At 31.5% G+C, this 17,847-nt stretch overlaps 1 protein-coding gene across 1 annotated transcript in view; it reads right to left on the bottom strand.

Annotated features, from left to right (window-relative positions):
• Window positions 1-6,673: 6,673 nt before the first annotated feature.
• Window positions 6,674-17,847, bottom strand: part of LOC111000099 — a 65,877-nt gene continuing 54,703 nt past the window's right edge. The window contains exons 11-17 of the mRNA XM_022269443.2: window positions 16,500-16,734; window positions 14,614-14,796; window positions 13,851-14,047; window positions 12,988-13,121; window positions 12,505-12,591; window positions 7,026-7,193; window positions 6,674-6,875 (exon numbers count right to left, since the gene is read on the bottom strand). Coding sequence (XP_022125135.2) covers window positions 7,038-7,193; window positions 12,505-12,591; window positions 12,988-13,121; window positions 13,851-14,047; window positions 14,614-14,796; window positions 16,500-16,734 — 992 coding nt within the window. The 3' untranslated portion in view covers window positions 6,674-6,875; window positions 7,026-7,037. The remainder of the gene's footprint in view (window positions 6,876-7,025; window positions 7,194-12,504; window positions 12,592-12,987; window positions 13,122-13,850; window positions 14,048-14,613; window positions 14,797-16,499; window positions 16,735-17,847) is intronic.

Below are 17,847 nucleotides of genomic sequence, written 5' to 3'. Positions count from 1 at the left end.
TTTGCAAGTTTATTACGATCATCAATGACAAACATCTGTGAACTAAGAGTTAAGCCTTAACTTGGTAAAATATGGATATTTATTGTATACCTCTACGTAAATAAAGGTGTATTTAATATAGTAAATTTTACAATTTGTATGATACTTGATGACAATGTAAAAAGACTAAGCACGCGAATGTGGAAATTTCTGTGTTGAATTTTAATTTTAATTAACTGTGCTGCTGATTAAGTAATAATAACACAATATTTTTGATGTTTGTTTTTATTTATTCTTACAGATAAAAAGAGAATAACTATAGCTGCCCGCTACTTTAAGATGTATGCAACAATTTTCTAATAGAAATTGATTACATTTACTCGGCTCCTAGTCCTACGCTGCATGACGTGTTAGGTATAATGTTTTCTACTGGACTTTTAAAACACTTTTCCCTAAATATACTAGTTACATGATACTTATGTATGAGCGAGATATTCGCATAGGAATATTGATACAAAAAAACACAATGCCAATGACTTAGGAAGTGTTCAAGTATCACGTAACGAATTTGGGGAGAGGGAGGAATCTTGTAAATCATTTATTTGGTTTCAACTACACGATACGTAACATTGTTTTTAATAATATTAACACGATGAAAACATAGCGATGTTGCCAGATACAACAGACTGAGCAATGTTGGTTGCAGTGATGTCTAAAAAAGCCGGTCATTTGCTTAATGTTTATCATTCGCAAAACACTGGAATCCTTTCTGACCCTGAATGACTTTGAATTGCAAACTCCGCTTATACGTGCTCATATGTACTCCCCATAAGGGTCCCTGCGGCTTTGAAGTAAGTTTGGACACCCTGGCTTCTATTGCCAAAAGAGTGCAAGTCGTCTTAGTCTTTCATATACTTTCATGTGCACAGGTGCATTTTAAAGATCTAAGATGGCGCCAGGTAGATATTATCTCGCTTAACGAATAAGTATTGCAACGAGTAAGTATCGCAATGCAGAGGGGGTGCCAAAATCTCCTAAAAAACGCGTTATGTAATACTTGAAGCCAGAATCCGGGCTAAGAGAGAAATAAATAAACTTTATATATTTAATATATTAGGGATATATTTAAGGAATAGATAGATTGGATTCTTATCCCGGATTCCGGCGTGGATTCTATACGAATATTTTTTTTAAAGCGTAGGTTGCGTTCTTGACTATTTAGAGTGAAATATGGTAAAAGATTTATGTCACACGGCATAGAAGATAGCGCTGTCTCGTTTCTGAACATTGATGACCATTACTCAATCAAATGCATATATTGTCAAACATGGGCTGATAACCTACTTGCCTTTCAAAAAAACACAAAGTCTAAACTTGCATAGCCAAAAAATAATATACAAATTACATAGTCCAGCCATAAGTTCTGTTACAAATGAAAATGCCTTTTTTTAATGAAGTAATGTAATATTAAAATTTATAACTAAATATTAAGTCATTAAACCTCAGGTAAGAATAAAACAATATTCTATTCGAAATGGCAATTGGCTTTTAAATGGGCCATTTATCTGTTTAAATCTATAGATTTACGCACTGGGTCTTTCCTAGGAAAATCACACCACTGCTTGCTCCAAAAAATTGTAAGAGACTCAATGTCGCCGTGTCGTTTAGAGCAGGCTATGTCGCCCAAAACTGACCATAATTTAAAGTCTAAAGGGTTGAAGTTTGGGCTAGATAAGGACTTGTCTTCAGCTCTTATAAAGTCGGGAACGTTGGTGTCTAGCCAGGCTTGGTAATTCGTGCTATGTGACCACGTGCAGAATCCTGTTGGAATGTCCTCGGTATATTTCAAAAAGTGTTGTGTGAAAAATTTATTCATCTGTAAAGAGGATATTTATGTGCTTTTCATAGTGTATCAGAAGGCGTTTTGATCAATCCACTCTCTTTAATTGTAAAGATTGATTTAGGTCAGGTCCTATATATCAACGACAAGCACCTAGCTTCAGGTCTTGTTTTATAATACGCGATAGAGTCCTAGCGGGAACCTTTAATTCCTTTTATTTATTTATTTATTTATATATACATTCTAAAACAATGTGTATGCCTAAAAAATACAAGGAAATATGACATCACAAATTTAACACACACATACACATCAATTACATCAGAACTTAAGCTATATCAAAAGAAAAACTAAAGAAACGGCCACAAAATAAACAAAAAACAACTATTACTAATATTAACTAATAATATAAATAAAAATTTATATTATTAGTTAATATAAATATTAACTTTTTGATGGGGTTTCGACGAATTCTGGCTTTAACAGCATTAACTGCCTTCGTAGTTCTAGCAGCACGCGGCCGTCCCTTTTCTGGTCTTCGACAGACGAAGTGTTATTGTTTGTTTTGATATACGAATACTGATACTAAGCTTTTTAAGTGTCAGGAATATAACCGACGGCTCCATACCCATTTTGTGCAAGGCGATCACTATAATCCTATTCTCTTAAACACCCCATTACATATTGAAGTTTGATAATGAACACGAAAATAGATGTGAAATAGCGCAAAATCGAAAGAAGTTTTTAAAATAATTTACGTGTTCCTAATTCAAATCATTCATAAGTTTAAAAAAAAGTTTTTATGTGACAGTATGAATTATGGCTGGTTATATTATGTAAATACAATAAAATAAATCTTACTCGTCGCAATACTTCAGTTTTTTTAGTTTGTTTTTTGTTTGTTTTTATTTAGGACAAGAGCACCTCTTTCTTGTGCACCAATAAAAGAGCAGTGTACAATTGTGTATTTAATTAAAATCTATCTGCTTACAGAAAGTCAACGTAAAATATAAGTATATTACTAAACGAGTCCGTTTAATGAGTCACACATCACTTACAGTTTAACTAAACCAAATCTAATATCATTCACTAATGGTCACATTGTGTCCATTTCCTATTACATAATAATCACTTAATATTACAAAGCAAATTCACAATAAATATTCAAAATAATATTCGATATAGTAACATTATCGTACTAACACAATACATATTTATTTCTAAAAAATTAAATAATATAACGTTGAAACATTGTAATTTTGATCTTACCCCTCTTGAATGCGTTTAAACCGTCGAAGCAAAGAATTTTCACAACATAGAATTTATAGAAGTATAGGATACAATATTTTTATTGAGAATTTCAGATATTTACTATTTTTGAAAAATATTTACTTAAGATAGTATAAATAAACATATCCTTTTTTATGCACATAATGTGGTTGGACGGTTAAAACGCATTTCTTTATAATATTTCAAACTATGTATTATTGGTCAAGATGTTAATGTAACGTCGATCTAAACTTTTTGAAAGTTAAACATTTTAATGGATCACGTCCATTATCTTTATTCTCTAAATTTGGCATCATTTTAATTCTGTTACAAATAGTGGAATATGTATACATTTATATAACTTTAAAAATGCGTAATAGACAATTAGAAACTTATTTAAGTTACCTACTCTCACAACATCTTTACTACTCCATATTATACATAATATAAAACTCTTGTCCCGCAGAAATCCATGACGAATCCAGGCTTTTATTTGACCCTTTAGGGTCAAAATCATGCACTTTTACGCCCTTATATAAGTCATAAAAGTCTATGTATAAGCTGTATTCCCATACTCAATGCAATCAGCTTAACATACAGCCACAGTAGGTATATCACACAATTATTGGTTTTGGAACTGTTTAAAAGTACACATCTTTTATAGCCAATACAGGAGTCAAATATACTGGCATTTCAAACGAAAAAACAAAAAACGAGCTAACGTATTTGGATAACAATTATATAAAGACACTCTTACAATAGCTTATTTTTCAAAATTTTATTGTTTCCCTCCTTACATCATTGTATTTAAAATCTACTACAGCATTACAGTTAAGCTTAAAATATGTTTATAAGAAGTATTCACCAAGAGAGGTAATCCAGCAGCAGCAACACACAACAGTACACAGAAAGAGGTCACTCACAGTTTATTGTAATTTATACTTCAAATATTCTAAGACAGCTAATAAAATAATAGACAGGTCGCAGTCACCTGGCCTATAAGTGAGACCGATTCTGAGCAAGGTTCAATGAAAAATGGTTATATAAAACCAGTGTCAACCACGTTTGAATGTCTTTAACATTTTAGTATAATATACATGAACTATTTCAAACAAAAGTTAATTTATCAACTGTGAGCACGGGCACGAGATTGTATGCACCTCTTCTGTTACATTGTAAACAACACTCAGAATGGACGATTGAACCACGTCGTTGTTTTGTTTATTTTTTGAGAACCTTCTATATAATTAACACCGAAAATACGTAAGTGTAAATAACACAGAACATTAAATAATTGATTGTTATATCAAATATTATAAACTTACAATATGTTAAATTGAGTAAGTTCTTTTAAATTTAGGTAATCTAAAATAAAATTAGCCAGAAAACTCCGATCTGCATGTTATGATCTAAAACGTCTCTAATCATAGTACGCGGCTAAATAAGTGTTTGCGCAATTGGCTTAAATATACGACATGGACAAAATGAGCGTCCATATTTATGATACAAATAGTAGATACGATACGACTGATCGTGATACGTCAACATGCTACAAATGTGGACCCGGCTTAAGACGGGCAATACATATTATTTACTGGTATGGACGTCGACTCACCTAATCTGAAAGCTTTTGTGTCACGTGACTCACATTAATTATTTACTCCAAAACATTTTTAAAGCGAAGTTTTATTTTTCTTATTATCAAATAGTTAATTCATCACCAACATTTGACATATTTTCTAAACTTTTATTTAATGTTCTGTGATAATTGGTCATTCAAAACTTCATTTCTGGGTTTTGTATTTTTGTTCAATACTTTCCTACATTTCTATAAATTTCTCAGTAAAACCTATCGTCTAATGTAATCTAAATTCACCGTAGCTTCAGGCTTCTTTAACAAGCTCAGTCTTTATTATATAGCGATGTTTTCTTGGCAAAGACATATTAACAAAATTACCCTAAACTTCAAAGTAACGTTGGAAATATCCGCTTATATATGTTTATATTGTTATATAATTGAATATTTTAAATTATTTATTGTAAGTAAATATTTAAATATTCTTAATGATATATTTTATATCTGTTGAAAATTCATTTGCCAAGATAACGTGATGGGAAGAAGCCATGTCGAAATAACGATCAGATGGACGGACCCGCTCCTACCAGCTACGGTGACTAAAGCAATGAAACGAAACTTACATCTAGATCTCTTTGATTTCTAGAAATCAAAAACAAATGTTTCACACAAGCATTTACGGCAATTGTATTTTTTCAAAATGCCTTTATTTACATAATATCATTTACAGCATATACAAATTAAATATATATACGAAATTAGTTACGCAAACAAATCATAAACAATAAACGTGGATTTGGCTTAAAAATTGAGTTACTACCAAAGACTTATTTTTGACACTACTTAATCACATGACATATCGTAAGACATAACTGCGTAATTACGTCTTAGCATCGAAACTATAAATTGCTTCAAGCGAACTAGCAACGTTTATCTTTAGACAAACAATAACATTTAGGAATGTATGATAAAGATTTAAAGTTAAAAACAATAATACAATAGACTATATAGACGTCTAAGACTCTTAAAATAAATATGTTTTAAGGTGTTCGCCACCTGCTTTTAAAACCACATTACTCTTGCCAATTGGTTAAAGCAATACGAAAGTGTTAAATACAATCCAATGACAGTTTCACCTTTTTTAAAACATAGGACATTAACACGAACTTAAAACAGAAGTAGATATATGTTTTCCAGAACGTTAGTAAAGCACTGGTGAGATACTCGGTTTAAAACATTTTCTTCGTCGACCTTATTTTTACAAAGTTAACAGCTATTTTTTAAATTATCCTTTCAAGCTACGTATGTGCGTTCTCATGTAAACAAAAACATGAATAATTCAACATTTAAATAGTACTAACAACTTCATAGGCCGATATTAATGTACACCTATAATTATTTAAACTTCATTCATCTTTGGCACTAAGCAATATTTAAATAAAAATGTCTGTAGACATTTAGCATAACATTAACAATCATAATATAATTAGGCCTCATATAATTAAAATGGAGAAAATAAATGTTATAAATATATATAAAATAAATATTAAAAATGATTTCTGGCAATGTCTTTGGTAACTGAAATTGGTAACATTTTTATCTTGTCCATCATGTTTTAAAAGGCCTAGAAAAACAATTTAAATTAATACGAAAACTAAAGCAATTTCATTGCCTTTGGCGGTACATAAGGTAGTAATAACTAGGTATTTTTTAACCATACTTTAATTAAATCGATAATAGAAATATAATTTTGTCCTGTAATTCGTTTGAAAAATATATCTCATTTAATATTTTATAAAGCTAGTTAAGATCTGTGGAATTTAAAAATAATATCCTAGAAATAACAACCTTAATGCCAATACGATAACAATAGAACTAAAGGCAGCCCAGGTCTGCTAATATAGCTGAACTCAATTTTATTTGTTAACTTTACATGATAGTAAATATATTTTCCCGAAAATTAATTTAGGAAAACAAATCTAATGATAGATATAATTTATTGTTTTGTCTCTTAGGCTTCATTGATATATTTTTTAATACAATACAACTTGTAAGATCTTTACAAAACCGTATCATACTATTGCAACATTCAAAAGATCACAAAACTCAACGATGATTCTTCGTTGATTTATAGATGCATCTTCGATAACATGTATTTTTGCAGCATATAATATCCATGATCCATCTTGTCCAGGTGCGTATTTTAAATATCTGAAAAACAAGGGATTTATTTAGATTACGTCTTTTGCGTTTACGAGCATTGTGGATTACCAAATCCACATGTTTAAAAAACACCATCCAAAAAAATGAGAAGCATTTAAAAAATGTTACATTCGAGAGGTTGAATGCTGTTTGTTTTACCTAATCCTTAGATCAGACGTTCATAGCGTAGTATATGGGATTCGGAGGGACAGTCATTGGCGAAGTCGTGTTTGCTTTTGCATTTGTCCCAGATGCGGCCCCTTCTGGGGCACCCCGAGCCGCTCTAGATGGCGATCTCGGTGCCGGTTGGTACATTGGAGGCGCCACCTGAAATTATTAAATAAAATTTTAAATATCTTGCCTTTTATATTCGAGTGGTAGAAAGTATTACAAGGAAGAATTGTATTTCCGTATAGGCTAACTAATTTATGCACACACTAATTTTCACAAAACACTTCTTTTTGATTTATGTCAGTCTCTTAAATTACGTTTAATGCAATATGAAATGTTTTATAAAGATTTTTAGAGAAGGTGCCGTCAGATATATACCTTACCATCGGGTACATAAGGTATAAAAATATTAAGATTTTAATTTAAACTGTCATACTGCTGAAATCATGTTGTCTTGGTCAATGTTCCACGTTTTTCCAGCCTATATTTTAAGCTCCTTGAATTAAGTTCCACACGAAATTTTATTAGTAACTAACTATAACCAAATCGTTGACAAGTAATCGCTATTGATTTTTGGCTTCTACACATTATCAATCAGCTGCTCGAGGCACTCTAGTGATATTCATCGTAACTGATATAGTTATGAATGACGTAAGGATATTTTCCCTATAAACGTTTTGCGCCATCTATGATTAATGCTCTACACTGCAAGGGTCAACACTAAATAAAACTGCATACAATGACTATACGTGTTCAGGAAAGTCTATCAAGTGTTGACAGGAAACAAATTCTATATTTAGACCCACGTGGACGAAAGTAGACCAGTGCCAATAATTTTTGAAACCAAAAAAAATTACAGTAGGATGAAACCCATTAGAAATGCAGGGGAATATGATAAAAATGACAGGAAAAATAAATTACGGTCGATCCGAGTTCGGGAAGTGGGAGGGGGGTGGCTTTTAAGGGGGAAAAATTGTTAATCTTGATTTCCGGCGAAACTACCAGTCCTATGGAAAAAAGTTGAATGGCAACGTTGTAGGTCATAAAAAGATCTACAACTTTTGTATTTACAATTTTTTCACATAACCTCAAAATTTAGGTGAAAAATTCAAAAAACCATGTTTTTGGTTTTTTATTTATATCTTTTTTTAAAAGTTTTTTTTTTCTACGAAATTTGGTGAAAACTTACCTTATTATGTCCCAAATATACTGTAATTTATTTGATTAAAAATATTTATTTTTTCGCCTCATTTTAACTTAATATCAAAAAATCACCCTAATTTTCAATCGAAAATTCTGACGTCAAAATTTCAGCTTTTTTCAAAAAGTTTTGGGGCTTTTTGTTCGTTGAAATGTCTACTTTCTGATGGTGTAAAAAAAAATTTACATTACTATAGGAAATATTATTAGAAAATGCAAAACATTGAAAAAACCTCAAATTCGAAAATTTTCTTTTAATTGTTTACAATTGTGAGGTATTTATTAAAATTTACACTTTAATTACTCAAAAAACGTAAGATTTCATGCTTCATTGATAAACGAAAAATTTGCTAATTAAAATATACTTCTATAATTAACAAACAAATAAGTTAATAAAGTTAATATTTAATAATACATATACAATATTTTGAAAAAGTTGTAGAATCTTCTGTAAATAATATTTGTAGATGCCTATTTATTGCTGTTTTAAGATAATTTATATACCTGAGTGACCTTCGGTGAATTTTAGCCCAGTGTAAGTTATTTCATTGAGAAGTGGGGATGGACCTAGGAGGGTCTGGGCCTTACTGCTACCTGCTATTTCGTAGCAGCTGTAAAAACCGTTAGCCAGTATTCGAGATACAGAGTAGTGTACAACATCGTTTTTAAAAATACACCTGCAGGCTGAGTTACTCTAAGTGATTTGTGAGAAATTTACTTTATTCAAAGAAAAATTCAAAATTCACCGAAGGTCACTCAGGTATATAAATTATCTTAAAACAGCAGTAAATAGGCATCTACAAATATTATTTACAGAAGATTCTACAACTTTTTCAAAATATTGTAGATGTCTTATTAAATATTAACTTTATTAACTTATTTGCTTGTTAATTATAGAAGTATATTTTAATTTGCAATTTTTTCGTTTATCAATGAAGCATGAAATCTTACGTTTTTTGAGTAATTAAAGTGTAAATTTTAATAAATACCTCAAAATTGTACATAATTAAAAGAAAATTTTCGAATTTGAGATTTTTTCAATTTTTTGCATTTTCTAATAATATTTCCTATAGTAATGTAAATTTTTTTTTACACCATCAGAAAGTAGACATTTCAACGAACAAAAAGCCCCAAAACTTTTTGAAAAAAGCTGAAATTTTGACGTCAGAATTTTCGATTGAAAATTAGGGTGATTTTTTGATATTAAGTTAAAATGAGGCGAAAAAATAAATATTTTTAATCAAATAAATTACAGTATATTTGGGACATAATAAGGTAAGTTTTCACCAAATTTCGTAGAAAAAAAAAAACTTTTTAAAAAAGATATAAATAAAAAACCAAAAACATGGTTTTTTGAATTTTTCACCTAAATTTTGAGGTTATGTGAAAAAATTGTAAATACAAAAGTTGTAGATCTTTTTATGACCTACAACTTTGCCATTCAACTTTTTTCCATAGGACTGGTAGTTTCGCCGGAAATCAAGATTAACAATTTTTCCCCCTTAAAAGCCACCCCCCTCCCACTTCCCGAACTCGGATCGACCGTAATTTATTTTTCCTGTCATTTTTATCATATTTCCTTGCATTTCTAATGGGTTTCATCCTACTGTAATTTTTTTTCTGTTTTTACCATTTTTGAAGGCTTCGGCACTGGTCTAAAGGCCATGTGCCATTGCATACAATGCGCCGTCGCGGCCACGTGCTGAGAAAACTTTTGAAGTTTGTTTCCTGTAGCCAAAGCACTAACTGGAACTCGAAGTTTTACTTTTAACTTCGACATTCAAATCTACGTAAAAGGAACCAAAGAAATTATTATTGAGTTCGTATTAATTTCATAGGTCGTAAATAAACCAATTTATAATTGGAAGTTTCTCTAGAAAATCGGAAACAATTTAAAAGAATCACAATTCGTAGCTGCAATATGAACATGTTTTATTGTAGTTTATAGATTGTTATTCAGTTTGTAAGTATGCATTATAAAGGAGTTAGATATTGTCTAGCTTTACTTCGTTCTTCCATTTTGTCCTTACATTTGTTCCAAAATCTTCTGAGTTCAATCTCCTAAATGTAGTATGTATCCAATACGACTGTAAATTTTGGACAGAGTATGTCTCCTCCTGAAATTCCTCTTCACGCTTTTACAGTTGGATTGTCATTTTTGAGTTTTTGTAAATATGAATATTTGCTGTGAAAGCTTTAATTTTTAGCATCTTTCAGGTGTAGCTATGGAAAACAAAAGGCTTGTCTACGAACGATGACGATATTCGTAGAGCTTTTAGATAATTTGCTTTAAGCGACTTTATTTATTTATTAAATTTTTATCACTCTTTTTGTGTAACAGGGTTGATTTGGTCCATTGAATTTGTATTTTCTTAGAAAACAAAATTTCATTAAAAAGTTTGGTCATTGTTGGTGTTTGGATATTTCGGGGAAAGTTGCTATTAATATTTCATTCGACATTTTATATTCGACAGGTACCTTGCGGTTTTCTGCGTTTTTATGGCTTTGTCGCTTCCCTAGGTACTTATAAATTTTTTGTTATTATTAGTTTTTTCATTCACATTCTTTTTTGTTGTTACAGTTTCAGTTGTTTAAATCCCTTTTATGCTTGAATCTCTAATCATTCAGTCTAATCATCAGTGTTTTCTTATTGATGCTTGGATTTTATAACTGATGATAGCGATGTCTTTATGCTGTTCTTTTCTTTTATCTAATATTTTATTTATCTCTTACATTACCACTATTGTTTCTTAGCCTAGTTTTTCTATATTTTTGTATGTAATCCCCCTGTAGAAAAGTACATCTTTCTTGCAAAGTTTCATCATATCATTTCGTTTATAAATTCTTTCTAGCACTTTTTAAAATACTTGTGTGGCTTTTATGAATGTTTAATTCAGTTCAGTGGTCATTGTTAGTGATAATAAATGTTTACCTACTTGATTTATTATATATTTTTTTTATTCATAGTTTCTTTGTTGTTAATAACTCCTGTTTCAATTCTGTAATCTGTATAGAAATTCAATTAAATTAATAACCATTACGCCGATATCTCTTAAATAATTTTACACCCCATGTTAAAAACTTTTTCGTTTTTATATCTTCTATTCGGTGCTAATATAAAAGTTATTTGGAAAAGGGAAATCTATAATTGGCTGCCCCTTATCATTTATTTTTCCAGTAATGTAGTTTTCGAGAATGATTTCGCCATTATTAGATCTATTTACCGTACCTATACCTTCGCTACTTACAAATCTTGTGATTGCGGTGCGTGACTCTGAATAATTGACGATACATAGTTAAATCGACTGCGACTGAATTTTATAGATAGCAATTCTGTCAGTTATCCCTTGAAAACGAATTATTTTGCTTTTCACATGTTTCTTATTTAAAAGATCACAATTCAGTATAAAAATTTCTCCGTAAGTAGAAAATATAATATTTTTTTATTTATGCTCGATTTTTCCTATATCGTGGAGACTTATAAGGTCCCACTTGATAAATCTTATACATTCTTCCGGTTTGTCAAGCCTAGTTTATTACATAAGCGTTCTACAGTTTAATATCGCAAAGGCATATAAATAGTATTTTAGAAATGCTTAGTATGTTAGAATCCTAAACTTTAATTAGCTTATATAAGCATAGCTTTTAACCAATTTAAACAAATAACGTGGTGAGTTAATCTCAGTTTGAATTATAAGTACCAATTATTCACATAGAGCAAAAAACAAAATTAAAAAAAAATTCTATGTAAAATTTTCTTTCTATGTTTATATGTCTTATCACCAGTAAAGTAAATGGAGTTAAAGACTTGATTTATCAAAAAAATGTCTCTTACATAAGAATAATACTTAAACATTACATTATCGTCGTTATTAAAATAATCACAATAAAAATATGCCTTATATGCAACTTAAAAGTAACCTATGAAAGATGAATTAAAAGTAATTTTGTCTAACATATTCACCAAGCTTCAATTTGAATGAATTGAATGAAGAAATATTTTTATATTTGTGGGTAATTTATTAGCTTAAATAAAATTACATCCCCATAGGTCAACTCATTTAAGTTGCAATAATCACCAGCTGTTGCTTTCCATAGGCTGTGACTGGGTAGTGGACGAGTGATTCGGTTGCGGCTGCTACTCCACTAAATTCAAGGTCTCGAAGGGACATCAGTATCCCCACAAACGCGTTCTCCAGGCCCACACAGTGTTTTGTTAGTGGCTCGTAAATTGTTAATAATATAGATATCATGTTAATTAAGTTACCTTTTCCGAATAGCATATCATCTGTTTGCCTCCACCAGGCTGGGGGGTGGGTACGGTTCTGTATCGTGCCGGCGCAGGGCATAAAGTCTGTTATTAAAAGACAGTGTTTAGTTTTTATCTCACTCTCTCACACACTTACTCATGCACACAATCAGGTGTGATGATAACGGTTTAAAATGTAAAAAATAAAAAGGAAATGAATTGGTTAAATTATTTTAAGTAATTAAGTTTGTTATGGAAGAGCTGGGAACCCTAACACAGGTATATTTACTTAAAAGGGTTCCCAAATCTTACACTATGAAAAGAAAGATGTACCAACTTAAATGAATAAAGACTTATTATTATTATATTATTATATATTTTAGAGTTTGAAAGTAAGTTCAAGCGAGAAACTTTTGAGTTAAGCGTATGAACGCTGTTTCTTTATAATAAATTATTACGGCAGACACTTGCCAATGATCAATACATTTAGCTAATGCCTACCTGCAACTGCAAGGGATGGGTATAATGTGCCCGCTGGGGTTGAGCAGCGACGGGTTGCGACTGAGCTGACACAGGTTGAGGCGTACTCGCTCCGCTACGGGTTTGTTGCTGATAGTAGGAATGCATTCGGCCATCTAAAATGAAGTTATTTCATATCGGAACATAATCATTTTGTGTTTCTCACTATTCTCTATATTAAATTAATCGCTCTACAACCTTTTTAGGTCTGGGTTTCAGATTTCAGGCAAGAAGTGATCAGGCTTCTGTGCCTGACGCACGCCCTTGATTTTTTGACAAGGCAAGCTGATTTCCTCACGATGTTTTCCTTCACCGTACGAGCGAAAAGTTAAATTAAATAGGACATAGTAAGAAAGTATACTGATGCACAGCCGGGGATCGAACTAACGACCTCAGAGATAAGAGTCGCACGATGAAGCCACAAGACCAATACTGCTCGGCTTCACTTCTCAATTCTTTATTCTATAATAAATATCTAAAAGCAAACAATTAATCTAAGCTATCTTTAAGACATAACAAGTGATCTAAAACATGCTTCCAAAATTCGTTGAGATTTAACAGGTCCCTGAACTAGATTGGGTCACCAGCGAGACAATTAATTACTGAAATAAAACTATCACAATTGTCCAATTAGTCCTAACGGATACATCTAGCTTGACGTGTTCCGTAAAAGTCGCTGCACATGTACAATTATCTTCAATCGCAATGAAAAATACACAGTAAATCGGGTTTAGGTAATCAACCCCAATCCTAAATTAATAAAGCTATTGAATATTCTCACACTCTCTGGTAGATCTATTATTAATTGAAAAATTTTGAAAACAATAGTTTACTAATAATCTTACAGTCATTAGCGGTCCATTGTTGGGGGTAATCATGTTGATAATGATAATGGTTGCTATATGGCACGTAGAGAAGCTGATGATGACTTCTGATAGGCGGCGGTGACTCCGGCCTTCGACATCGAGAGGAAGACCGCACTGGTGAAGCTTGTTCTGAACTTGTTTGAGAGCTATACAGTTCCTGGCTACTATCCGAGCAACTGGGAATAGAATTCAATACAAGACTTCATAAAAGCGAGTTTTGAAAAGTGTCTCTATATTGTGCACAGTTCTTTAACTTTTATTTGCTTCAGTGACATTTTATTTTTCAAGTTTCTAGCGTTTAAGTTCTAGTGTTTTCAATGTTGAATAATTGTGGTTTCTCTAGTTCTAAACAATGCTTTTAGTAGCAATATATAGTCAGTGATATATTTGGAAAATATTTTTGAAGGAACAATTTAATTTCTTTCAAACTGACAATTTAATTTAACATCCGACTATATTAGATTTATTACTGAGAAAATATTTTTAGTGTTGTATTTTATTAACATAACTTTTACACATTTAAAGAAAATAGTAGAAATTTAAAATAATTACAAGTTTATAGCTTCAATCCGTTAAAAAAGTTTTCTTTGAATATTTTTATATTTTATGTTTAGGTACATATAACTATAACACTTGCATAATAATTGGTTAATATTGGACTGCAGTCGAAGTACAATCTACATTGTCTATGTCAAATTCTTAAGCCTTATAAAATATGGCTCTAAGGGTATGATGAACTTACCCAACATTAGCGTAAAGCGAGCAATTATTTCTGTACATATTGTCTTGCTGTTGACGATGCTGTTGGTAATGTGTGTACGAGGCCATGTTTTGAGCGTGTGCGTAGCATGCGTCTGTGTGTTGCTGTGGAACTGGAGTAGAGTTGCACTGACGGGCTGTGACGTAATCAGAAGATTTTGTAGACCTGAAATATTTATAAACATAGCTTACCACTAAGGGTTAAGACCACTCACGAACAAATAATGGCTCCCGTCGCATTCCTGACATTTAGCATAGAGGCTTCAAAACGTATTTGATCCTTGCTTCCTTTTCCGGTATCTTTTCTAATTTTTTTTAATAACACTGATATTTCAGATCCATTTAACAATATTTTTTCTACGTACTGTCTAATTTTGAAGTAAATTTATAAATATTCATTATTTATTGTACGACGAATGTTTCTATGATACTCAATACATCTCCTTCGTAACTTAGTTGCCTCGATTAAATACTGAGGGTTTCATTTGCTGCGAAACCAATGATTTGGCCTAATTGCCACAGCTTGATTACGTACTTTTATAAATATTAAAGAAACAGACTTAGGTATTTAAACAATAATAATTAATTTTTAAAGCTTCTTCTGTAATCTTATTTAAGCTTATTTACAGTTATAGTCTTACTGTATTAAACTAAAGAACGGAATGAAATAAAAGTTACGAGTTACTGCATATTTTAGATTTTAGAGTAACATGTAAAATATTGTCATGTATGTAGTACGGTTCTCGGTACAAAGTTAATAAAATAAAATACTAGTATGTTTATTTAATTTTAAATACACTAATGTATAATATTATGAACCATTGTATAAACCTTACACTTATTTAATAAATTTAATTTTAATATTTCGAAGAATATCTACAATACATAACGGAAAATATTAACGAAACGAAGCAAATTGTTAGAGGAGATTAGAATCCAATCAGAATTCTCGTTAGTATACGACTACGTAGTACTACGCGAATGCAAACGCTAGTCAATTAATTCGGCATTAACGGGACCAATACACGGAATAATTAATTATACAGCAGCTGGCAACACTGACAGAATAATGAGTGGAACTTAAAAACTAACAGCAAAAAAATTTCGAATAAAATTATTTTTGACTTATTGACTTGTGATAGGCGCCCATAACTTTTTATCCGTCCTTTTTGAGGACGGATAAAAAGTTATGGGTAAGGTATGGTATATGGTAGTTCCAAATTCCAGTATTATAGTAAATTCGAATTGGATTAACTAGAGAATAACATTAGACGCAAAAGAGGTTTAAGTCGCAGCACTAAGCTACGACTAAAACCAATTAAACTTTTACTCAACTCTACGAACTCGCGATAAATTTCCCTTTAACGACTTTAACATAAATAAAGCTATTTCACTGATCCCTTAACCTTTTTTTTATACAACTTGGTGACAATGACCAGACATGAACCGTCTAGACACTAGAACTAAAATAATCTAAGCTAGAATTTGGTCGTTTAACGCGAATTGATAGTTTTTAAACTCTAATTTCTTTTGTGGTATAAAGCCTGATGAGTTTCAGTTTATAATGGTGCTTGGTTTCGTCTATATTGATATTTTTGCTTAGCCTCTTTTCCCGAGTTTCAGGAATAAATTGAAAAAAGTACTTGTATTTATGCAACTCAACGAAACATATATTTGGATTCATTTTTATTTATTTGATTATACTGCGTATCATTTTATTACGTCATTGATTCTATCATTTTACGTTTATACTTGTCTTGCTCGATTCTGGCAACCTGTTCAAAGCAACCTCATTAATAAAACCCTCCAGTTGTTTAGTAACACACACTGGCTTACTCACATGTAAAACAGCTTAGGAAGGGTACTTACCAATTAGTATGAACACTAGCCCTACTCTGTGGTCGCGAGTTGAGGTTCGCTTCCGAGTAATATGGCCAAGCGTAATTCGCACTTGTAGTCCGTTGACAGGCGTGAGTCGGCATTTGCATTGGAGTCGAGCTTGGTGTAGGCTGCAATTCATTCTGCATCTGCTGTAAAATATCATCCGATGCGCCTAACTGTTGCTTTACTGCTATACCTCTGACCGCTGGCCGACGATGGAAACCTGAGAAGTATTTTTTATTATCTTGACTTGCTTGGTAGTGTTGGTTACCTACTCACACTTATCACTGTATCTTCTTTAAAACCATAACTAAACACACTCTGTAGTTTAAGTTCTAAGCTTACAAATTCTTAATAATATCAATATACCATTGATATTATTAAGAATTTGTACTTCTTTAACATGGGAAAAACATTTTTAAAATATGGGTTAAATATTATACAACCCTTATTATGTTTATCGTGTACAGTATAGCCAAAAATAATATTGACTTTTAGAATTATTATTTTTTACTGTAGGTCACTTGAGATATTAAAAGATTCGCTGCAATTCGAGCTAAAAAGTACCTAGACCTTAGGTTGGCGATGGACCTTATCGTAAACTCAAACTCAAAATATATTTATTCATATAGGTAAACAAGTACACTAATTATGAACGTAAAAAAAACAAATTAAAGCAATTGTAAATTAACTTTAGCTACCAGTTCGCAAACCTAGGTCGTAGAACGGGCTAGAAGAACTGGCAAGAAACTTTCCGCTACTCTTTTTAATAGCTTAGTGGGAGAAAATCAATACAATGGAATATTTAAGTATTCGTCAAATTTATAAAAAGATTTATTGATCAATTTACTTTTAACGAGGACTTTGAATTTACTTGGTGATAATTCTCTGATTTCGCTTGGGAGTTTGTTGTAATAAATAATAAAACTAATACAATTTCCAAATAAGGAGTGGCTTATCTTCGGGAACCTGGTTGGTCGTACACTCAAATTAGTTCTATTTCGCTTATTATACTGGTGAATGTCACCATTTGTTTTAAAATCGTTTACGTTTTTTTGAACATACAACAAAGCTTCTAGAATATATTGGCCAGATAGTGTCATAATATTTAATTTCTTCCGTATCGACTCCCTCGGAGTAACACAACAAATACCCCGAACAGCCCGCTTCTGCAGCACAAATATGGATTGCACTTCTGCAGCAGCACCCCACATAAAATATCGTACAACAGAACGTTGTGAAAGTAGCTATGCTACACAATTTTAGGCTTGTAGCCTTATGAGTAAACTGTCGGATTTTTATTGGACATATGCTGCAGAGCTCAGCCTATTCGAAA

The sequence above is a fragment of the Pieris rapae genome, chromosome Z (genome assembly GCF_905147795.1).
Source record: "Pieris rapae chromosome Z, ilPieRapa1.1, whole genome shotgun sequence".
Lineage (NCBI taxonomy): Eukaryota > Metazoa > Arthropoda > Insecta > Lepidoptera > Pieridae > Pieris > Pieris rapae.
The sequence above is the reverse complement of the archived record's forward strand: the minus strand, read 5'-3'. Positions and strand labels throughout refer to the sequence as shown.